Source organism: Labrus bergylta, chromosome 21 (genome assembly GCF_963930695.1).
Source record: "Labrus bergylta chromosome 21, fLabBer1.1, whole genome shotgun sequence".
Lineage (NCBI taxonomy): Eukaryota > Metazoa > Chordata > Actinopteri > Labriformes > Labridae > Labrus > Labrus bergylta.
The window spans coordinates 15,052,441-15,073,835 of record NC_089215.1 but is presented as its reverse complement, the minus strand read 5'-3'; the positions used below and the strand labels follow the sequence as shown (position 1 = coordinate 15,073,835).

At 46.8% G+C, this 21,395-nt stretch overlaps 1 protein-coding gene across 5 annotated transcripts in view; it reads right to left on the bottom strand.

The window, feature by feature from the left end:
- Positions 1-21,150, bottom strand: part of LOC109988571 (growth arrest-specific protein 7) — a 53,304-nt gene extending 32,154 nt beyond the window's left edge. Inside the window, exons 1-2 of one of the 5 annotated variants that reach the window (XM_065949439.1) lie at positions 20,702-21,150; positions 1,581-1,704 (exon numbers count right to left, since the gene is read on the bottom strand). In XM_065949439.1, the coding sequence (XP_065805511.1) occupies positions 1,581-1,704; positions 20,702-20,881 (304 nt within the window). In that variant the 5' untranslated portion in view covers positions 20,882-21,150. Of the gene's footprint in view, positions 1-1,580; positions 1,705-19,058; positions 19,284-20,701 lie in introns of those variants that run through there. The other 4 variants (XM_065949438.1, XM_020640108.3, XM_065949440.1 and 1 more) reach the window with 4 other exon arrangements.
- Between the last annotated feature and the right edge of the window lie 245 nt (positions 21,151-21,395).

Here is a 21,395-nt window from a genome sequence, read left to right as displayed (position 1 = left end):
GAGAGAGAGTGGGGACTGATGATGTGGGACAGGAGCCGCAGGTAAGATTTGAATCTGGGCCGCCTGCTTTGAGGACTACAGCCTCCGCACTCATCACCAGGGTACCGGCGCCCCACATGTTGACTTCTCGTTGAAAACATTTCATGTGTTGTATCTCAGCCTCACGGGGCTGCACCAACAATTATATTTATTCCAACTCATTCTGTCGTTTGTTCCATCATCTTTTAATTCTTTATGAAATCATGTTTCTGTCACCAGTGATTCCACTTTACTCAAAGTGAACACAAGAAACTTTGAGTTCCTCAACGAACGGGACTGCTGGTGACTCAAACCACTGAGAAAAACTTTCTTAACAATCTACCAGAGAACAATAGTTTTAAAGGTCCAATCAGTGAGATGTGTAGTGAGTGAAATTATAAAGTTTCTATATGATCAGACATTAAGAAACATGCTATGTTGAAGTGCTGGCTTCTCTGACAACAATGCAGCAGCCAGTATGTCCTCCTTCTAACTTTAGATTCTGGTCCTGAAGGGTCTGGATTTGTTTGGACCAGAGAAAGTAGGCGGTTTTTAGACACCCCCACTCGGCCGTTTTGGATGCCCCTCGGTTTGCCAGATATGAGACCAGTTATCAGGTCAACAGGTGTTGCAGCGATGGAAGCGGGCAAGAGAACTGGTTCAGATAGAAGTGATTGTACCCGACCTAAAAAGCCTCTGCATGTTTCTAATAAGCTCCACAAGCAGAAACGTGCTCAAACTAGGATCAATATTGGAGATGCTTTTGAAAAATGGAGAGAGGTTAGAACGCAGAAAGGTTTACAGACCGATGCAGAGCTGGATAAACACTGACGCTTCAGTGTCCACCACATGGCAACCTGAGTGAGCATCGACTAGAGAGGAGGGGGCGGGGGGAGACAGCTCTCTCTAATTTTAAGAATTAAGACTGCAGTACCCATTTTAAACAATAAGTGTCAAAGTTATTGCCAATGATTGAAGCCGATTTTCTTGGGGAATAATCTACAAGGTCCCAAGCTAGCTGCAAAGCTAGCAGCTACAAGTGTATGGCTAATTGACCATAACGGCAGCAGACACTCTTCAAAACACTTTGCATTCAGGTTGGAACAATCCTGCAGACAGGAAGTTGTCAGGGCGGCTGGTGGTGTGTGAGAGGTTGTTGTGGTACATTATGGTTATCCTCCTCCATTCTCGAAAGCTAGCTAGCATTACTAGAAACCAACCACATCCTGCTGCTACCCAATTCTAGAAACTTCAGACATGTTTTGGGAGCTCTGAGACTTATTTAAACTTGTTGAAAAGGAGGAGAATATGTGACCTTTAAGATATTTTTTTGCTCTTGGAGTGAACACAGTGTAAGCGTTTGTTTCTAATAATGTAAATCAGACAGCTCTGGGGTTGTTACTAAGTGTCTCCCTTAGTGTAGAGGAAGGAAAGCGAGCTCCTAAAACTTTCACCTTTAAGATAATCATGGATACAGAAACATCTCAGTAGTCTCAGAAGTTGTATAAAAATGTGTAAAGCTCATAAATGATACATTTTGAGTTCTATATTTCTTTATTTACTCTTACCGTTGTTAATGGTGTTGACGTAGTATCGCCGCCCTTGTGGCGACATGAAGCATCTCCACTGAGGAGGGAGGGGGTCTTTGAGGTCCTCGACGGGGAGCTGACTCAGAGACGCTGTCCTCTGTGGAAACAGAAACAGGAATGACAACATGAATAAGTGTCAATAACCACAAATTTACATTTTCAACGTCAGCACCAGATTCAAGGACAAAGATGTTTCCCTCAGAGGTCTGTGAACATTTCAATCACTGGCGCAGATTAAAGCAGATGAAACTGGACCGCTGAGGAGCAGGCTGCACAGCAGATGCAGCAGAAACACTCTTCCCTCAGCTCGGGTTCAAAGAGGTTCTCATTTCCTCAAAAGATTTCACAACCAGCAGCCAATGACATCATCATCATCACAGGCCGAGCTGCAGCACGTCCTCCACACGAGGAGCGTTTCTCTCTGCAGTCAGAGTGTGAGCTCGTACATCGTACAGCTGAGGAGCTCTGAACATCTGCAGCTGATTATCAGGAAAACGACACGCTGAGGCCGTTTAACACACGGAGGAGACGAAGTCTGAGACTCTGCAGAGACCGGCTGAGCTCAGCCACAGTCTGCTTCAGTCCAACAGATCCAGAACAACAAGTTAGTTCTAGCCTCTGCAAACAAACCCCATCCAAATGTTCAATCACTGGAATACAGCTGGAATAAGAGCTGCTAAAAGTGATGCATGCTCAACAATTTTCTTCCTGACTATCACGAGCGTCTCTATCTGTTCAATAAGTCACTTACCAGGAAGAGTCATTTTACATCTTTGTTGTTTCAGTTTGCAGCAGAGTTTTGAACAATGATTCAAAGCCTTGACTTTCAGGTAGAGTCAGTATCTTTTTCCTTCAAAATAAAATACAGACTTCTCCTAAAGTGAAGCTGTTCCATCGTCCCTTCTGGGCCTCCATACACGTGTGGTGGTGACTGTGGCTGTTTTCGAAACCGCGTACTACATACTACTATCTAAATCAGTATGCAGTATATACCGTATACTGCATACTGAGTTCAACAGTAGCATGTAGTATGACTGCCAGTCGTCGGTTATCTTGAAGTATGCTTGGCACGGTGAAACTGGTTTCCGGTCCTGGAATGCGGAAGTAAACAACAGCCCATCTGGAGGAAATTAACATAATTAAAATCAAACAAGTCTAAAATCTCTCATATATTCTGTCATTTATACACAATGCCCTGGGTTGAAATATGATTGGCATGCTATTAAAATTGTAGTATACTTTTCAGACATTCAGGTTTAACTTTTACTCAGCTGTGAATAATATGAAGAGCAAACCAAGGACCCTGTAACTGTAGCTGCTTGTCCAGCTGTGGCACATTCACTGTACAGTCTAAAAAGCAGGAAAATCTGAGGTGGTAAGACATGTAAATATATGAACGTGTCATATTTGTTATCGGTTCATGCCCATAATGTGGCAAGATATTCAGTCACTGCCAGCAATGAGTTCAAACAGCTGCGCTCCGGCATTTTGATGTCTGACCTGGCACTTTGCATTGTGGGAAACAGTACGTGAGGTAGACTAGTCCGATGCATACTGTACATTTTTCCCGAATCAGTATGACGGGTCTGCAGAGATCCTGTCCTCTGACTGGAATTTCTTTTTAAGATTTCTTTTTAGGCTTTTTGTGCCTTTAATGGAGAGACATGACAGTGGATAGAGTCGGAAATCAGGGAGAGAGAGAGTGGGGAATGACATGCGGGAAAGAGGCCACAGGTGGGAGGTGAACCCGGGCCGCCCGCTTGAGACGACAGCCTCCATACATGGGGTGTGCGCACTAACTACTGCGCCACCAGCGCCCCCCTCTGACTGGATTTTAATGTTCTGGTTTGTTCTGGTTGACTCTGCACGTTTCTGGGCGGAGCTGGTGTGTTTCCTCCAGCCAATGACAGCGCAGCAGGTGAGTTTAGGAGTGGATACCATCAGCGATTGGACACGATTCAAACCGGTGAATATGACGGACGTGGACGTAGCAGCAAAGAAGAGAAAATACAATCACAGTGAGGAGAAACATCGGCGGTTAGCTTGTGCTAGCGTGCGTTAGCTAGCAGTGTAGCTACAAGCAGTAAACGTACACACTAGGTCCTGCAGTGAGGGCGAGCTTCTGGAGGAGACTGGGGAGGAGGAGGGGCCCAGTTTGAATGTTGTGTTTACAAACATTTCTACTGACTCCTCCTTTAATTTGAATATTAAAGAGTTAGCTATGGACAGATTTTTTGAGTCCAGCAATGCAACTAAAGTTAGCATTGTGATGACATTTTCATCAGACTGAAGAATGTTTGTTTTTAATGCCTAAAACATCGGGAGTGATTAACCTTCTCTTGTAATTCATGAAATGACCATTAAGAGCAGGAAACAGAAACTGGGTTGTGGCGTTTGTTAAAGCTCAGAAAATGTTCTTGTGTTGATTCATCTGAAAACAGATGAATGTACGTTAATATCTGAGATGGTAGAAACTGACAAGTAAGTGGAGGGTAAAGCAGAACTCGTTCCTTCTTCTTCCTCTGATGTTAAGCGTCACGCGTGTAGAAAAGCTGCTGAGGAGACGAGTTTGGATCAGGGTTTGTGTTTGCTCTTCATCATAAAACATCAGCACACAGAGGAGGGAGGATATCATCTTTTACCGTCTAATCAGCTGTTTTTATGGCTAATCAGGCCGCAGTTAGTATTGATTTAAGAATAAAGAGTCCCTGGAGGTAAAAGTTAAGTCATTGTGAGCCTGAGGACGAGAAGGAGGAGGAGGAGGAGAGGAGGAGGAGAAATGGAGAAACGCCTCCTTTCTCAAGGCTGCAGGATACGATAAGAGGAGAAGAAGGACGAGGACAACAACGAGGACAAGGAACAGGAGGAGGAGGAAGAGAAAAAGGAGGATGAGGACGATGACGAGGAGCAGGAGGAGGAGAGATGAAGAAACGCCTCCTCTCTCAGGGCTTCAGGATGAGTTATGACCGTGTGTAATTACAGCCTCTCTGACAGCACGCCGGCCATGTTTTCTCTTTCATGGTCTCAGCGGTTACTCTCATATTTGTCCTTCATGTAACTTCCTTTGAGCAACAGAACAGCTTCAACGATCCAGAAACATCCCACAGAAATGAAAAGAAGTCATGTATTAAAACAGAATGAAATATCTCCGACAGAGCGTGAAGCCTTAAACTGTGCAGGAGACACTGATGTGCTTTCTTATTGTGATGTCGTTTATGTGCGTATTCTCAATCATTTATATGCTCTCGCCCTCGTCTACAGAGAGAGAATCAAACCCTCCCGCTCTGAAATGTTTTATATCAGATCGATTTGAAAAGCATTATGTGAAGATGAATCTCTTCTCTGTTATCACATTTCATTCATGAGCTATTTCCAGAGACGTGATCGTCTGTTTGTTTACTGACGGAGAAAAAGAAAAGTCGATCCAGCAGACAGAGTTACAGTGAAGAGTGTGTGTGTGTGTGTGTGTGTGTGTGTGTGTGTGTGTGTGTGTGTGTGTGTGTGTGTGTGTGTGTGTGTGTGTGTGTGTGAGAACTTGTTTAACCAGAAGCTGCAGCACGAGAAAAAGAGAGAGAGCTCGGTCCAAACTAAAGGGATACACTGACAACATTTCCGTACCTGATGGTGCAAACATATTTGTGCAATTTAGACCGCGTGCAAGAGTTCGCCTGCAATTTGTGGTGACTCAAAGAAGTAACTAGGACTTCTTTTTGTTGCCGTGGTATCAAAACAGCAATCCAACTGAGTTCAAAGATCACATATTCTGTATTATCCACTTCAGCATGTTTCTCTAACTCTAACATGTGTCCCTAGTCTACAAACCCTCCAGTGATGAGAAAAGTCTGTCTGCCTCTGCCCTCTGAGTCTGCCTTCTCACCTTCAGCAGCAGTCCTCCTGAAAATATCAAAAAGTTTTCAGGAGTGCATGTGTGAAAACAGCTTAAGAGTTGTGTCTTGACTTGTCAGGTGAACGTTGTTTATTTTAAGTGTAATGAGATATTGTTGACTACAAATTAGAGGAATACACTTGTAGTGTTCCTGAGATGTGACCTTCACATGAAGGGGTCACACGTGCAGTCAGAGAGACCCTCACCCTTCATCACTGTTAATAAATATCTGAGTGAAAGGTGGCCGTGTTGTGCCGACAACACCGAGGATATTCCTGCCAGGTTGCTCATCCAAAAATCATGTTCACAAGACGAGGACAGACGGAGGGACAACCCAGAAACATAAAGCCTCCGGTCATGGCTTTCATGAGAGAAGAAGGACTAAAGTATATTCTAAATCATATCAGGCATCAATGAGAAATGTCGTGTTTTCCTTTGACGACTGAGTGACTGAAAAGTCTGTCCCTAGCTGTGCGATCATTCTCCCCAAATTCTCCTGGGGACGTTTCTCTGCTTGTGTTCGATCTCGTTCATTCTCAGTTAAAGGAGAGCACTGTTTCTTTCTCTGGACCGAGCGGGGAACTCTCCGAGAAGCAGCACCGACAGATGGGAGTGGGAAGCGTGGAGTCAAAAGGGCACGATGCACGAGCACCAAACCTGGACAAGAACACTGAATTATCCCTGCTTCAAATACAAAACTGTAAGTTTCTATGTCTTCTAACATCGTCGTTCTTCCTCTGCTCTGAACCCAGCAGGAGGTTTCCCTCCTGACGGAGCGCTGACAGACCGGCCTCTCCCGTCACACACGTGAAAACAGACAGACAGGACTGAGAGAATGGGAGCACCTCTGTGGTTTAAAGTGTGACGGAGCTCAGAGCCGGCCTGTCTCAACATACGCGGCGTTTAAATAATGCAGCGATCCAGATGGTTAACCCCGTAAAGCCCACACAGCCTGCAGCTCCTCGCTCTCAGCCTGCAGGAGGAGCCGCTGGCAGAGAACAGACGATCGTCATGACGGAGCGGGAGAAACCACAACAATCAGAGCTCCCGTCTGAGATCTGCACATGCTCACAACATGGCCATGATTCAAAGACACTCAGCAGTCGTTAAAGGGGTCCGCGGGGGACAGAAATATCATTCTTAGAGTATGAGACTGACGCCATTCTCCCTGTTGAGAGTTATTGTCCTATTAGAACCACTGTTGGAAAAATCACAGATCGTTGCTTGAGGCTGAGCAAAGCATATCTTGTCTGCAGTCCCGAAACTACTTAAGTTCTGTTTGCACATTTTCATTTTCAGTTGCACAGAAAGTTTGGAGATTTTCCCTTCATGACATCACAAAGGGCAGTAACCCCTCCCCCAGGTGGGTGACACTCCCACAGCTAGGTGTTTGTTCTGCCCTCTGAGTCTGCCTTCTCACCGTAAACAATAGGACATGGAGCAAGAAAGCCCAAGACACCCAAGCCCTTCCAGAGAGGGGGCGTGGTCAGACACAGCTCATTTACATTTAAAGGTACAGACACAGAAACAGCCTGTTCTGAGCAGGGCTGAAATAGAGGGGTTTATAGGCATGATCAAATACAGGATCAGAGTGGATTTAGAACTTCACAAACATTTTTTGAAGACCTCTGAGATTTATTGAGGAGAAAATGTGACCTTTAGACGTCACTAAGTGGAGACAAAGAACAAACAGCCTTCATGAGGGGATGCAACGGCAGATTGGAGGTGACAATTTGTTGCATAAACTGTATCATTTGTTGCAGGATTACAGATTCAAACTAGTACTTTTAAAAAGCTTGATTTGGGGTATTTCTATTTAACATGAACTGTGGAGTGCTCTCTGCTGGATTCTGGGACATTTGGAGCGGTCCTGAAGTCAAAGTACTGTGTTATGTCAAATATTTATGATGCAAAAAAAGGCCAAACCAGATCCCTTACCGGTCCCCCGGGAATAATAAAGAGAGTCCAGCATTTTATTTAAAATATTAGAGATTTTTCCCACACACCCACAAGCAGCACACACACACACACACACATACACACACACACACACACACACACACACACACACACACACACACACACACACACACACACAGGCTGGCTCTCTGCCTGGAAAACTCTTGAGTAATTTGTTGGGAAAGTCTTGTAACAAACGTTCGGTGTTACTGTGAGTTCAGTCAGTCACAGTAGAACCGTGTAGTAAACTTCATGATTTGTTTTTCACCTGGATGTTAACGACCCGAGCCGAGCGCTGCGGAGAATACCTCCACTCACTCCTCCTTTAAGAGACAGAAAGTTCAAATTCGGGGGATCGTCTGAAATCTGGAGGGAACTCATCATGTCTCAAGATATTTCAGGAGTCAATTCAATCAAATCAATCAGACATGATCGACTCACACACTGTGCCCTGAGACACTCGTGCACAAACAGGATCTGTGGACATGCGGGGGGGGGGGGGGGCTATTATGGGTTTGGTGGCTTGCTCAAGGGCACTCTGGAAGTGAACTGGCACCTCTCCAGAGACCATACCTTGGTCCACACTGGGACTTGAACCTGCAACCGTCCAGTTCTCTACCCGAGGAAGCAGACCAACTCCACGTCCCTCTTCACTCCACGCCGCCCCCCTCAGTGCTCGAAAGCGCAGAAAGCTAACTCAAGGTTCACCTCTGTTTAGGGAACGAGCTTTATCGGCATCACCCCTGCCCGCTCGCCCACTCGCTCACCTGCAGTGAGATCTCCAGAATATTTCCTGCTGTGTTCTCACATCAGCTCAGCCCGACTTCCCGCAGACATTTAACCAGGAGGACAGCAGGGAAAAGTCCATGTTGGATGTTTGCGTTCACACATGCAGCTCATCCTGAAGACGTTTGGTAATGTGCACGTGAGAACACACCGAAACATTTTAACTCTTAGATTTCATAACGATCCTGAAAGTAACTGCTGTTTCAGTTCAAATGAAAATCACAGCCTCAGCTCAGTGCGACACAAAGAGCAGAAGTTCCTCCTTTTACTGACATCAGAGGAACGTTATTTCTAAAGATTCAGAGCAGACTCCGTTAATGAGCCACCAGCGAGCACAGATTCTTTCTGTCTGAGTTTTTCTGCAGGTCAGCAGCGCTGGTACAGACGCCGATTGTCGTGGAGGTGAGTCATCAGGTGAAACTGTCGCAGTCTGACATCACATGATTCACTCTCTGTGTGGAGGAGTTGTGTTGAAACACAGAGGATTACTGGACCTGAGCTCCTCACACAGGCCTGACTCACACTCACACACACACACACACACACACACACACACACACACACACACACACACACACACACACACACACACACACACACACACATACAAATACACACACTCACAGGCATTTGTGTGTGTGTGTGTGTTTGTGTGGGTGTGTAGTTACATGAGTGTGTGAAATAGCTTTTCAGCAGTGCAGCTCTGTTTCTGTGTGTTAGCTGACCTCAGTGGAAACATCTGGTCTGCAGTGTGCAGGGTCAGGGTCTGTCTGAACATCTGTCCAGTTTCCAGCTGGAAGGATTCAGAGTCACAGAGTCCTGAACGTGAACCTGAGCTGAAGGCAGAGCAGGGCAGGATGTGGAGTGATCCCAAACATTTAGAAATATCTCCCCACCATGAAGAAGTTTAAAGACGACTTCAGTCAGAGAAATAATGATGCTAAAGGAGACGTTTAAAGAATATTGGGATGACGTCCATTCTGATTGACCGTGAATCAAAGCTCGTTACAGCGACCCCTAAAGGTCAAAGACCAGACTCATACATTATCAGCTGGAAGTTGGCCGTCAGACTCTCACGATGCCGAAATTTTCTCTGATGTTTGATATGAAAACAAGTCACAGTTTGTCCAACAGGTGACGTCCTCTTATCTGAATCAGTTAGGTGTACGAGATGTCAGCATTAAATTAATTTGGCACAACAGAAAAACATCGACGACTGACGTCGGTTCATGCCACATTATTTGCCGATGACTGTCAACAGGGCTGATATCGGCCGATACCGATGTTGAACTGATGCATCCCTGCCTCTCTGATCAAAACTAAACCATCTGCAGAAATACCACATTTCAGTCCCCAGGTCAGATATTGAACCTGCTTCAGTCAGATCGGAGCCTGAGGATCTCCTCTGACGCCTTTAGACTGAGGATATAAACTCACTAAGCCTGCTCCCTCACTGTTTATTATTTCAGACTTGAGATGAGAAAATCCATCCGAGGCCTCAGAGACACCTGCTGATGTTCTCACTGCAAATATTTCATGTCCACATTTCATTCCAGTAACTGAGTAAACACTGAACAACGTTCTCTATGCTGCTGCATCTTAAGACATGTTGTACTGTATACACATACATGAAGCCAAATAAACAGCAGCTGTGTACATGTTGGAGCAGAGCTGTAGACCAACACAAACTCAGAGAGCACAGGCACGCTGCAGTCTGCAGCCTGTGCATCTTTTAAACCCCGCCCCCCTGCCCCCCTCCCTCATCATGTCAGAGGATCAGAGGTGAGACACACAGAGGAAGTGTCTGTTTCCTTTTATTTACTCAAACATACCTCCACCTTCCCTTTCTGGGCCCGAATCTGCAAACGTTCCCTCATCAGGTCACCGTGATGTTCACACACAAACGCTGATGCTGATGTCAGAGCGAAAGCAGAGACACAGCTGATTAACACGGAAACACGAACGCAACACAGGCTGAGATTAAATGATTACTGTCAGTGGTAAATTAAAATCTGAGGCCTGATGAGTCGGCAGAAACACGAGAGCCGTCTCAGGTTAACATGTCAGGTCAGGGTTCAGGTCATAAGGGAGAAAATTCATGGACATTTAACTTCAAACCGCTTTGAAGTCATCAAGGTTTTCATCATTTTCAGACGTCTATAGAAAGAAGAATCCACAGATACCACTAAAGGAAGAGAACCCCTGTGGGGAGGCTGTGGCTCAGTTGGTAGAGTCATCGTCTCTCCATTTCGAGGGGTCGATCCCCACTTTTTCGCTTTATCCACTGTTACTGTTTTTATCTGTTTCTTTGTTTTTGACTGCACTGTTGGTGTTGGTTTAGTGTCTTTCTGCAGCATGTTTCTTCATTTGCAGCATGTTTCTTCATTTGCAGTTGCTTGTCGCTAAAGTTGAAGACCCTTTTTTTGTATTTTTGTGCTGTTGCGGCGCCTTTGCTCTTCTCAGCCATCGTAAAAAAAAATCTCAACGCTGGGGACCGAAATTCCTCCAGTGACCCACATAAAACAAGGACACAAACTAACACGCAAACTCCAGAGAGCAGCGTATTTACGTCTGATCATCAGCGCTGTCATCAGCAGGCCACAGAGCAAGGAGAGCAAAGTTTAAACATCTCTCCCAGGAAGTCCGAAGCTCAGAGTCTCAGCCCTCTGAGATCACTTCAGCCCACTGTGAGAAATACAGACAGGGAGAGATTTCTCACACGTCCGCCCAGCCGCTAACTACCAGACCTAGAGAGAGGAATGTGTCAAGATACGGCCGAGGAGGAGGAGGAGGAGGAGGAGTGAGAGAAGGATCCTCGGAGTGAGACAGGGAGGAGGCAGCAGAGCGATGGGGGATGTGGAGCGTATCTTTATTTGGGAGACATTGTTTTGGTTTGGGCAGATGTGGGAGCCTGAAGCGAAGCCACATTCCCAGATGAGGGCTCTTCAGACACTCTGAGAGGAGCAGGAGGAGCAGGAGGAGCAGGAGGAGGGATGCACATGCGTGTTCAAGCATGCACATATACACTGATCACGCACACACAAACTGTCATTATTGTCTGCTGAGTGTGTACATGTGTGTTCCTTTGTGTGCGCTTGCAGGCAGCTAACAAAGCCTTGTTTTGTTTGGTCCGGTTTATGTGAATTTCTGCAGCCTTGTCCGTCGCGCTCCCTCGATCTAAAGATGACGTGACAGAGACGGGACGAGTGTGACACGCTGTGTGACACGCTGAGTGTGTGTGCAGCTCTTATCTGAACAGGCCTGCTGATGTTTCTGCATCAGATATGAATCAATCTGTTTTCAATCAAACTCTCAGAAACCTCCACAGGAGCTAAAGCGTTCCTCGCTGCCACCACTCAGACATGCAGGACAGGCGGTTAAAAATCATGACTGCTTCACTCGGAGCGTACAGAAAAAGTTTGGCAGCTCCAGACGAGCTGGTTGTAGCTGGTTGTAGCTTCCTGCACGCGGTCCACGCCCCCCCCCTCCCCAGCTTGATTCCTGAGTGTGCATGCCAGTGGTTTACGCTGTGTATATGCTGAAACAACTGTACACATGATCTGGATTTTCCCCTCCAAATGTTTGTTGTAGGTAAAGAAACACGTTTAAACATATACTCTCAACAATGTCCGATCTAGATCAGGATTATAACATGTAGGTCGTTCTGCAGGCCTGAACCCTTGAGGCGCAATCAAGGAGTTTACAGCCGAGTGTGAAGCAGCTGCAGTCAGACCTGAATTCAAGATTAATCTCCGTCCTCCATTAACTGGGTCTATCCTGCTTCTTCCAGAGGCTGACCAGGTCCCGGTTTGATGACCTATTAGCTAGGATCAGTACCAGGTCCCAGTTTGATGACCTGTTAGCTAGGATCAGTACCAGGTCCCAGTTTGATGACCTGTTAGCTAAGATCAGTACCAGGATTTGTGTCTCAGTGTTGTCACTGGTTTCTGAATAGGTGGCTTGAAGACAAACATAAGCATAGGGTGCCATGTTGGAAGTGCGGACTCCACTTAAGTTTAAATAATTCTAAAAACAGACAAAGAGGTGGAGGGGAGGCGGGGCTTAAGCCTCATCCCCCGCTGGACATTAGAAAGAATGCAGGCTTCAGTATAAAAAGCAAAACATCTTTTATATTAATTCGATTAAGGTCTCTGATCTCTGAGAGCTGCAGAGGAGGTTTGGGGTGAATTCATTGGTATGAAGAGAAAAATGTAGAAAAGGAGGCCGAAGTTGAAAATAACGGTAATAATCATTTAACTGAGCTAATGTTCCTCAAGCATTAACTCTAATAGCTGCACTGGAGTCGGCCAAGACCGAAGAGATGAAGGCCCAAAACAGTTTTACCACCACAATTACCAAAATCTGGCTCTGAACTGACCTCATTAAAATAATCATACTAACTTTAAAGGGCTCTAAATATACACACATCCACAACCCACTCTTTCTGAAGCATGCCTTCCCTTTCTTTGCCTGTTACTACAGAAGGCTTCATCTCCACAGACTCACATTTCTCCGAGGTGTGAAACCCTCAAACCGTCTCCGGTGTCAAAACAAACAGCAGCGCGTGGTTAACAAGGTGCTTTCAGCTGAAGTTTCTCGGCTCCTCCGCATGAGTAACGAATAAAAAGAGATGACTGTGTGTTGTAGTGACATCACAGCGGGAGGGTGGTGTAAGTTTTCCAGCGTGAAGGGGAAGCACCTGGCTCTCCAGTGGCGGTCAGACCCCCGCACGCCACGTCAGGGATTACAGTATGCCAGGCTAAATCAGCATCTGAAGCTCTGCCTGAAGCCCCCCCACCCACACACACACACACACACACACACACACACACACACACACACACACACACACACACACACACACACACACACACACACACACACACACACACACAGACACACACACACACACACACACACACACACACACACACACACTCAGCTCTAACCACAGCTGATACTCCACCAGCTGAGGGTTCATGGAAACAAATCAGGTTTTTACTATTTGATAGTTCTGAAAACGCTCAGGAGTTAAAGACATCCCGCTCCAGGTGAAGTAGGATGACATGTATCCTCCGTTTATCCTCTGTGAATCTCAAATATCAAACATACGGTACAATGCAAAGGAACAGTGTCAGCCATACAGCAGCTGTGATCAAGAGACTGTCGTCACAGAGACAAGACGCATGAGCAGGGCTTTCATTCTCAGCGCACACCGAGCGCACAGCCAGTGCTTTTCTGCCTGAAAACGATGGCAGCATTCCAAATATTACAGACGCGTGATCGTTAGACAAATTCATCCTGCTGCTGAGTCAGCATGTGAGGAAGAAACAGGCGTTAAAGAGGAAAATGAGTCGGCAGAGCAGCACAGACACGTGACATTTGATGCCGTTTAATTTGTGCGACCAACAAATAAGAAGCGTCCCTAGAGTCTGCTGTTATTCGGACCTCGTTGATCAGAATGCAGATCCCCCAAATGACGTGGACGATTGAATGCATCGCTCTGGATGATGACGCTACTCTGTTTCACATCACGACCACAAGCGCCCATGGGATGTAAACTCACACACTGGAACACCAATATTAAATCAATGCAAATCCAATTAGGAAGCACAAAGGCGTGACGCCGGAGCTCGTTACAGCGCTGACCTTTGAGTTACAGGTATGTATTTAAAGCGCCCCCCGCTGGACAATCTCTGTCTCTAATAGGTCCATTTCTCTGATAATAAAAAAAAGACCGATATGTTGTTCGTCTTAACATGCTTCTCTTGAAGTGAAAGAAAAAGGGTCACACCCGCCTGTAGAGAACGCAGCGACCTGTACTCGCCATATTTCATCCTCATGAAGGAGTCAGGTGGGGGGCACGCAGGAGGGGGGACAGGGGGACCCTGCAGACGGTCCATGCCTCTCCATCTGCAGGACCTCTATTACATTTTTACTGCCCATGTTGATACTTCAGGTGTTTAATGGGAGTCCTGACTTGTTATGTGAATGTCATACTCGTTGTAAACAGGAGAGTTTACTGCCCTCTGACTGACCGTTACAGGTCGTAACCCAGTGTCACCAGTTCATGAATTAAAATGGTTTTACAGCCTGTTTTGGAGCTCGTCCCCCAGCAGCAGCTGATAGGACGGAAACAATAAATGATGATGTTGGTATTTTGATTCGGCATTACACCCTTTGTTAAAAGCTGTTACATTGTACACCGAGGTAACTTTACAATCAACAATGATTTCGGATGAAGACGGCAACCTCTTGCTGCTTTCAGGCTGTTCGCTTACATGACAACGCCGTTATTGGTGTTGACACAGGTCAAAGGTCAACATTCGTTATTATTAATGCACCGTTACCTCCACTTTGTACAACAAGCTAACTAGCACTGCTGAGCGAGGAGAGAGTGGCACAGCCTTGTCGAGCTTCCTCCTTCCTCCTTCCTCGTCCGTCTGCGCGAGCGACTGAGAGGAAAAGAAAAACGAGGCGTTGAGGAGTCTCGTCACGCTGCGTCGCTTGCGGGGGACGTTAGGACACACAACAGGAAACGAAAGAATCAAGCACCTTCGTTATCTCCTGCAGTCTTCACGTGCAGTTTGGACTGACTCTCAGGTCGGACTGAAATGCTTTTTTACTTCCTGCTCATGTTGATTCAGTGAAAAGTAGAAACCAGTTTGTCGTTCTTTGGCAGAACAATGCTGATGTCCAGATTTCCTGCTGCACCTGAACACAACAAAGTTATCGCAGAATCTGAAGTCACCTGAAGTCACACCGCGCAGAAACACGTTTTCAAACATGGTGATAAGACACCAAACATGTCGCTCAGCATGAAGTACTCTGAACCCTGACGAGTCTGATGAAAGGTTTCAACCAATCAGAAGTGTTGGAGAGTCGGCGTCGGTACAAACTGTCCCTGAAGCACATAAAGCAAACGTCAGTCCTGAAGCCTTGACGACAGCTCCAAACACAGCAGGGAGAGCCGACACGAATGAGTCACTAAATTAATGAATCGCTGCATTTCATTGGTTAATCGAAGCTGAAAAACATTCAAGCATTTTGAGTCTCATTCATGTAATGACGTCCATTGAAGCTGAGTGTGTGACGCCATCGCCGCGCTCACAGCAACGACTCATCGCTGACGGTTTTCAGCTGCTGCTTTTGTCCTGACACTTTTCTCTGCTTTTCCTCTCTTTAGGTGAACGCTGCAGAGCGGCACGCTGAGAGGATCACAGTTTGTATGAGTCATGATGCTCCGCTGCTCGTCATCATTCCACCTGAAACATGTAGAAAAGACGACCTCGTCCGCTCCTCTGTTTGGAGCTTATTCAAAAAGAAGGTTACGTTGTTCTGCGTCTAAATGTTACCTGGGAAAAAAAAGACGACAAACGACAAAAAACTCCTTCTTTACTTTTCTGAAGCTTCCACCCTAAAGTTCTTGCAACCTGACCCGAGCCCTACGGAACCAAAGGCCCACCTCGGGCTCCCCTTTCAGGGCCTGTGTCCATTGATGGCGCTTATTCTACGGCTCCATAGAGCACATCACTCCTGTCTTTGATTTTAAAATTCTCCTTCTCACCTTCAAGGCTCTCCATCACCTCACACCTCCGTATCTTACTGATCTCCTCCACACCTACACACCCATCCAGACCCTGCGTTCTGCCTCCTCCATGCTCCTCACCACACCTCCTGCCCGCCTCTCATCAATGGGGTCTCGAGCCTTCAGCCGAGCAGCCCCCGTCTCTGGAACGCTCTCCCACTTACCGTCAGTCACATCAACTCTCTTCAAACCTTCAAATCACAGCTCAAACACCTTTTTAGATTAGCCTACTGCGTTTGACCACACCCTTCTTTCTTTTGCTGTTTTTGTTTTGAATGTTGTGTTCTTGCAGTTGATTGTGCTCTTTAGACTCACTGTTTTACCTCTGTGTCTGTAAGGTGGCCTTGAGTGACCTGAAAGGCGGCCATAAATAAACTGCATCATTGCGCTGGCAGTGCCCACAACCTCCGCTTCTCGTCAGCGCTCATTGTTGCTCGGTTACCAAATGTAACTTCTGCTTCCATTGTCAGGTCTGATACTGTAGCTCTGTGCTCTTACTTAGTTTTTTTCAAGAAAACTTCACCAAGAGACCAGGTACGGTCGAATGATTTCCACGAATCCACACTGAATTCCACATTGAAAATGATTCAACTGTAAAATCAGGGAATTTGCTGAAATGTGTGTGTGTGTGTGTGTGTGTCCAAGCCTGTGAGCTAAATGAACAGACAAAAACGAGCACTGCAGCGCCCGTCAGCCTGTCTGTGTGTGACCTGTGTTCGGGGGCGGGGCTCGTCTCCCCCACACCATCAGACGTAGCGAAGAGAACATCCGACACGTCAAAATCTCAAACAGAATTAAGAGACCCGAAGCGTTCAGAACATTATCAGAACGACTTTTATGAAACTATTCTGACCTGAAACTGCCTAATCGAAAAGACGAGTCTCCTCCGCCATTGTTGGTGACGAAGCTGATACCAGAAGCCCCGCCCCTTCTTGATTCTGGTGTTAAAAAGAACTTTATTCACGGCGGCCTGTGTATGCAGTCAGACTTCAGAGGGGACACTTTGAAACATTAAAGCTAAGGTGTCTTTTTAGCTCTAAATTCATCTTTTACTTTGTAAGAGGAGAGCATTGTTTGTCATCAGTGTGCGAGGCGCCAGGCAGCAACAGGTCCTGAATGAGTCACTGTGTGTGGAATAAAGGAGCCGTTTGTAGAACAAAGACACGACACTGAGGACGACAGCCGAGCCGAGCACAGCAGCATTGTTCGAGGTACCAGCTGAAAAAATCTCTGACAGGACATGAAGGAACATCAGCGTGAACTTAGGATCCATCATCGGGACTTACTACACTCTGAGATTCCCCCGAGGGGGTCAAATGAAAACCCCAGAGTGAGGAAACAGAGACGTGTGTCATGTATGGTGCCATCAAACATCCTCCTGAACACGTCAGATCAGCCAGCAGACGGCTCATTCAGAGAGCGAGCAGGGGGAAATGTGTACTTTCAGGATGTGTGGTTCAGCCTACGTCCTCCAACGGGGGGGCACAAGAGAAAAAAAAAAAAACTGCCTGAACTCACGCAGTGATCTGATTCCATGGTTTGGATTACTGTGATTCTAATTCTGTTAGCATGTTAATGGAAATTTCCATTATGTGTTTGCATCAAGCTAACTGACTTGCACCAGCTGTCACTGAATCTGAGCGACTGCTCTTACTCGATCCAGGTCTAAAACAGTCCTCACCTCTTGTTCCTCTTTCTGACTCCTTCCTGTGCTTTAAGACGTTTAGAAGGACGGTTAGCTGCTTCAAAAAAAAAACACAACAAAGACCGGCTCGTTAACCGGGAGTTCAGATTCAATCCACACTGAAGATCACATGAACGTCAGGACCTTCACCTAACGGATACATGTCCCTGATCCTTTTTACACTTGGACTCAAATAGAAAAGTATCCAGCGTGCCGAAGTTTTAAAAACAAGAAATTGCCCGATATTCGTTTCCTCCTTTCAGAGAGGAGTCTGCGAGCTGCTCTCAAACCCGTTCATTGTCTATGTGTTACATGGCGTGAAAGCGAATCTGCGTCGCACTGAGCTGATCGCAGCACAGCGTCGCGCCCGCCGCCGCTGTCCCTGAGCTCTATTCTACAGACCTATGGGCGTCCGAGAGAGAGAGAGAGAGAGAGAGAGAGAGCTCGTGTTTGTAAAGACAAGTCATGCTCGTTATGGAGCTGCAGCTCCTGGACGAGACGAGACTCTCGCACATCCTGTCGTGGTCTGAGGAGCTCATGAAGCCACGCCCTCCTCTTCTTCTTCTTCTTCTTCTTCTTCTTCTTCTTCTTCTCTGCTCGTCTCCTCCTCCTCAGCAGGAGAAAGAGCAGAGTGGACACATACAAACAGTCCAAAATGTAGATATTTTAACGACTATCGTTTCGGTCACCTAGCGACCTACCTGCTCTGTTACGTTGTGCGTGTGCATGCCCCCCTCCCCTGCGGCGAGCTGCATCCTATCTGACAGACCCTCAAGACTTCTGTTTGTGTTGCCGTGGTTTCCAAACAGGTATGATACCATTTGATTTTCATAAGACTTTTTTGGGGGGGCTTTTTGTGCCTTTAATGGAGAGATAGGACAGTGGATAGAGTTGGAAATCAGGGAGAGAGAGAGAGAGAGATGAGAATGACATGCAGGAAAGGAGCAAGTGGCCGGATTCGAACCTGGGCCGCCCGCTTGGAAGACTACAGCCTCCATTCATGGGGTGCGCGCACTAACCACTGCGCCACCAGCGCCCCGATATCGTTTGATTTTGACAAGAGGCATGTTGAAGTTTGTAACTCTGCTCTCAGGGCTCAAAACTCTGTTCCGTTAAAGGAGCCTGCAGTCGGCTCAGCTTTGAACAAAGACGATAAGAAGGTAGTGATGATGTCACGCCGAGCTGTTCGAACTTCATGAAGCGAAACTGGTCACAGGTAAAAACCCAAACAGAGCAGAGTGTTTCCCTCCACCACAGAGCCATCTCAGAATGCTTTCTGGTTATTTTTAGCGGTTCCACTGCAACGAACAGAGTGACAGGAAGGAGGGGTTAGCGGTGAGAATCTGAAGCCACAAACATCCGACACGAGCTGCAGGCGCACACACACACACACGGTCTGTCCACACGCTGACGAGGATCCAGCATCAGATAAGAGTGTTGTTAGAGCTGAAATGAGCCGCGCTTCAGGGCTGAGCCTTTATCTCAAACATCAGGGTTTTAGAAAGAGTGAGCATGAAGGACACACTGAGACAAAAGATCCTCACTCACATGTTCTCTGTCGTCTCCTCTCGGCTCTATCCCGCCCATCAAGGCTGCCAACAACCGTTTCTTTCATCATCCATTAAAGTCATCAAAGATTTATTTACTGCATTAACTGGGTGTTGAACTTCGACCCCGGTAACTGTAGTTTAACACAACTGATTTACTGACCGACATGGTGGAGTAGTCTGATGCTCGGACCACATGGACCACAAGAAGACTAAACCTGGGCTGGAAAGCTAGACCACTATTTAGACAGTCCACATGAACGCTGGACTGATCCAGGAGGTGGCCGATGAGAGCAATCATGCTCTGTGCTTCCTCGTCCGTCAACACTCCGGGTTCAACCGATCTAGGACCCCCCCCACCCCCACCCCCCACCTCAGACACATTGGCTGGACTGTAGATCCAAAAGTTCACTTAACCCTTCAATAACCAAACCGTGGTCCTACACTTCAAAAATATAAATCTGAAGGAAACACAGCAGGAGTCCGTGTTCACCTGCAGGGATCCACATGTTGCTCCTTTAAATGAAGCTTGTTGAGAAACTTAGTTTGGATGAAAAGCTTGTGTTTGAATAATTAGCCTACTAACATGCATGTGTGGGTAACTAAGGAAACTCTGACTTTTTAGTTTCAGGAAAAACAACAAACACATCTTGATTTTATAAAACCAGAGAGCAGGAAGTGAGACGGACTTAAGGCGACTCGTAAAGTTCACTTGTCGTCTCTCGATCATGATGAAGACTCCTGACTAACTTAGTTATTGTAAGGTTTGCATTAATCATAAAAAAAAGTGTGATACATCACAGAGCTACATGAAGCCCCCTGTGTGGCTCACTACACAGGAGAGATCTGCAGACCATCATTTCTCCCACAGATGACACCCTGCTGCTCCGCCCGGCCGCCCCACCCACCCATCACTGCGCATTCCTCGAACTGAAGAAGATACGAGATGTTGCGCGTCGGGTCCATGTGATCACATCTGAATCAGGAGCTTCTGCCCCGCTTCCAAAATCACATTACTGTTAATGTGTGCGCACATTCAATGAGAAGATTGGATCAACGCAGCAGCCGTCGTGACGGAGGGGAGAGTCCAGGAGTCGTGACGAGATTTTTACGATGGACACAAACAAAAACCACAAAGTGAGACGAACAACACAGAAGAAGTAACTTCATTTCACAAGGAGAAGAAGGGGGGAGAGGGGGGGGGGGGCTGGTGGGTGTGTGCATGTGCAGGGAGGAGAGCATTCACGCGCGCAGAGAGAGAGGAGACCTGAGAGTATGAGAGGAATGTGCGCGTGGAATGAGGAAGTGTGCAGCCGGTCAGTGAGGCGGAGGGGTGAGAGTTAATCTGATAAAAGTCAGCACGGGAAAACTATTCATCAGAGCGTCTGTCAATGCTGCCTTTATACCCGAGTGTGTGTGTCAGAGTGTTTCCCAACCCGGGGCACTGAGTGTGTGTGTGTGTGTGTGTGTGTGTGTGTGTGTGTGTGTGTGTGTGTGTGTGTGTGTGTGTGCGTGCGTGTGTGTGTGTGTATTTGTGTGTGCGTGCGTGCGTGCGTGCGTGCGTGCGCAAGGAGTTCTGTTCTGCACTGACCAAGAAGTTTCACATGATGTTCATTAATGAGAAGATAAATGATTGGTCCTTACCTCGAGGACCTGCACGTAGCTGGAGGGGAACCAGCCCCTCTCCCCGTCCCTCTCGCCCTCCCACCAGCCCCCGGGCAGAGCTTGGACCACCTTGATGACCTCCCCGGCCTGGAAGCTGAGACCCTGCTGGTGCTGCTCCCCGCTGAACGGGTACAGACTCTTACAGAAAGATCCGGACATCTCCGCGGCAACTTTCTCAGGACGATGATGATGATGATGATGATGATGATGATGATGATGATAGTCCAAACGGCTCCTCGTGAAATAAAAACTAACTTTTTAAAGCACGCGAGGGTTTAAATCCAGAGTTTGTGTCTCGTGCTGCTCGCGGAGGAAAACTTGTGTGAAGTTGGTGAACAGGTTCTCCTCCTGCTCCTATCTGCTCCTCTCTCTGCTCCTCCTGCCTGCACACCACAGACTGTAAACACTGAACACACACCCTCCGTCTGAAGACACGGGGGAGAGAGAGAGAGAGAGAGAGAGAGAGAGAGAGAGAGAGAGAGAGAGAGAGAGAGAGAGAGAGAGAGAGAACGTCAAGGTACCCGGATAATCACGGAAAAACACCAAGCTCAACACGACCGATTTCAGAATAAAACTTTTTTTTTTAATTAGAAAGATTTCCTCTGTATTTATCAAAAAACAATTCATTATTGTACACATTTTTCGTACATTTGTGACGTTTTAAAACTCTTCT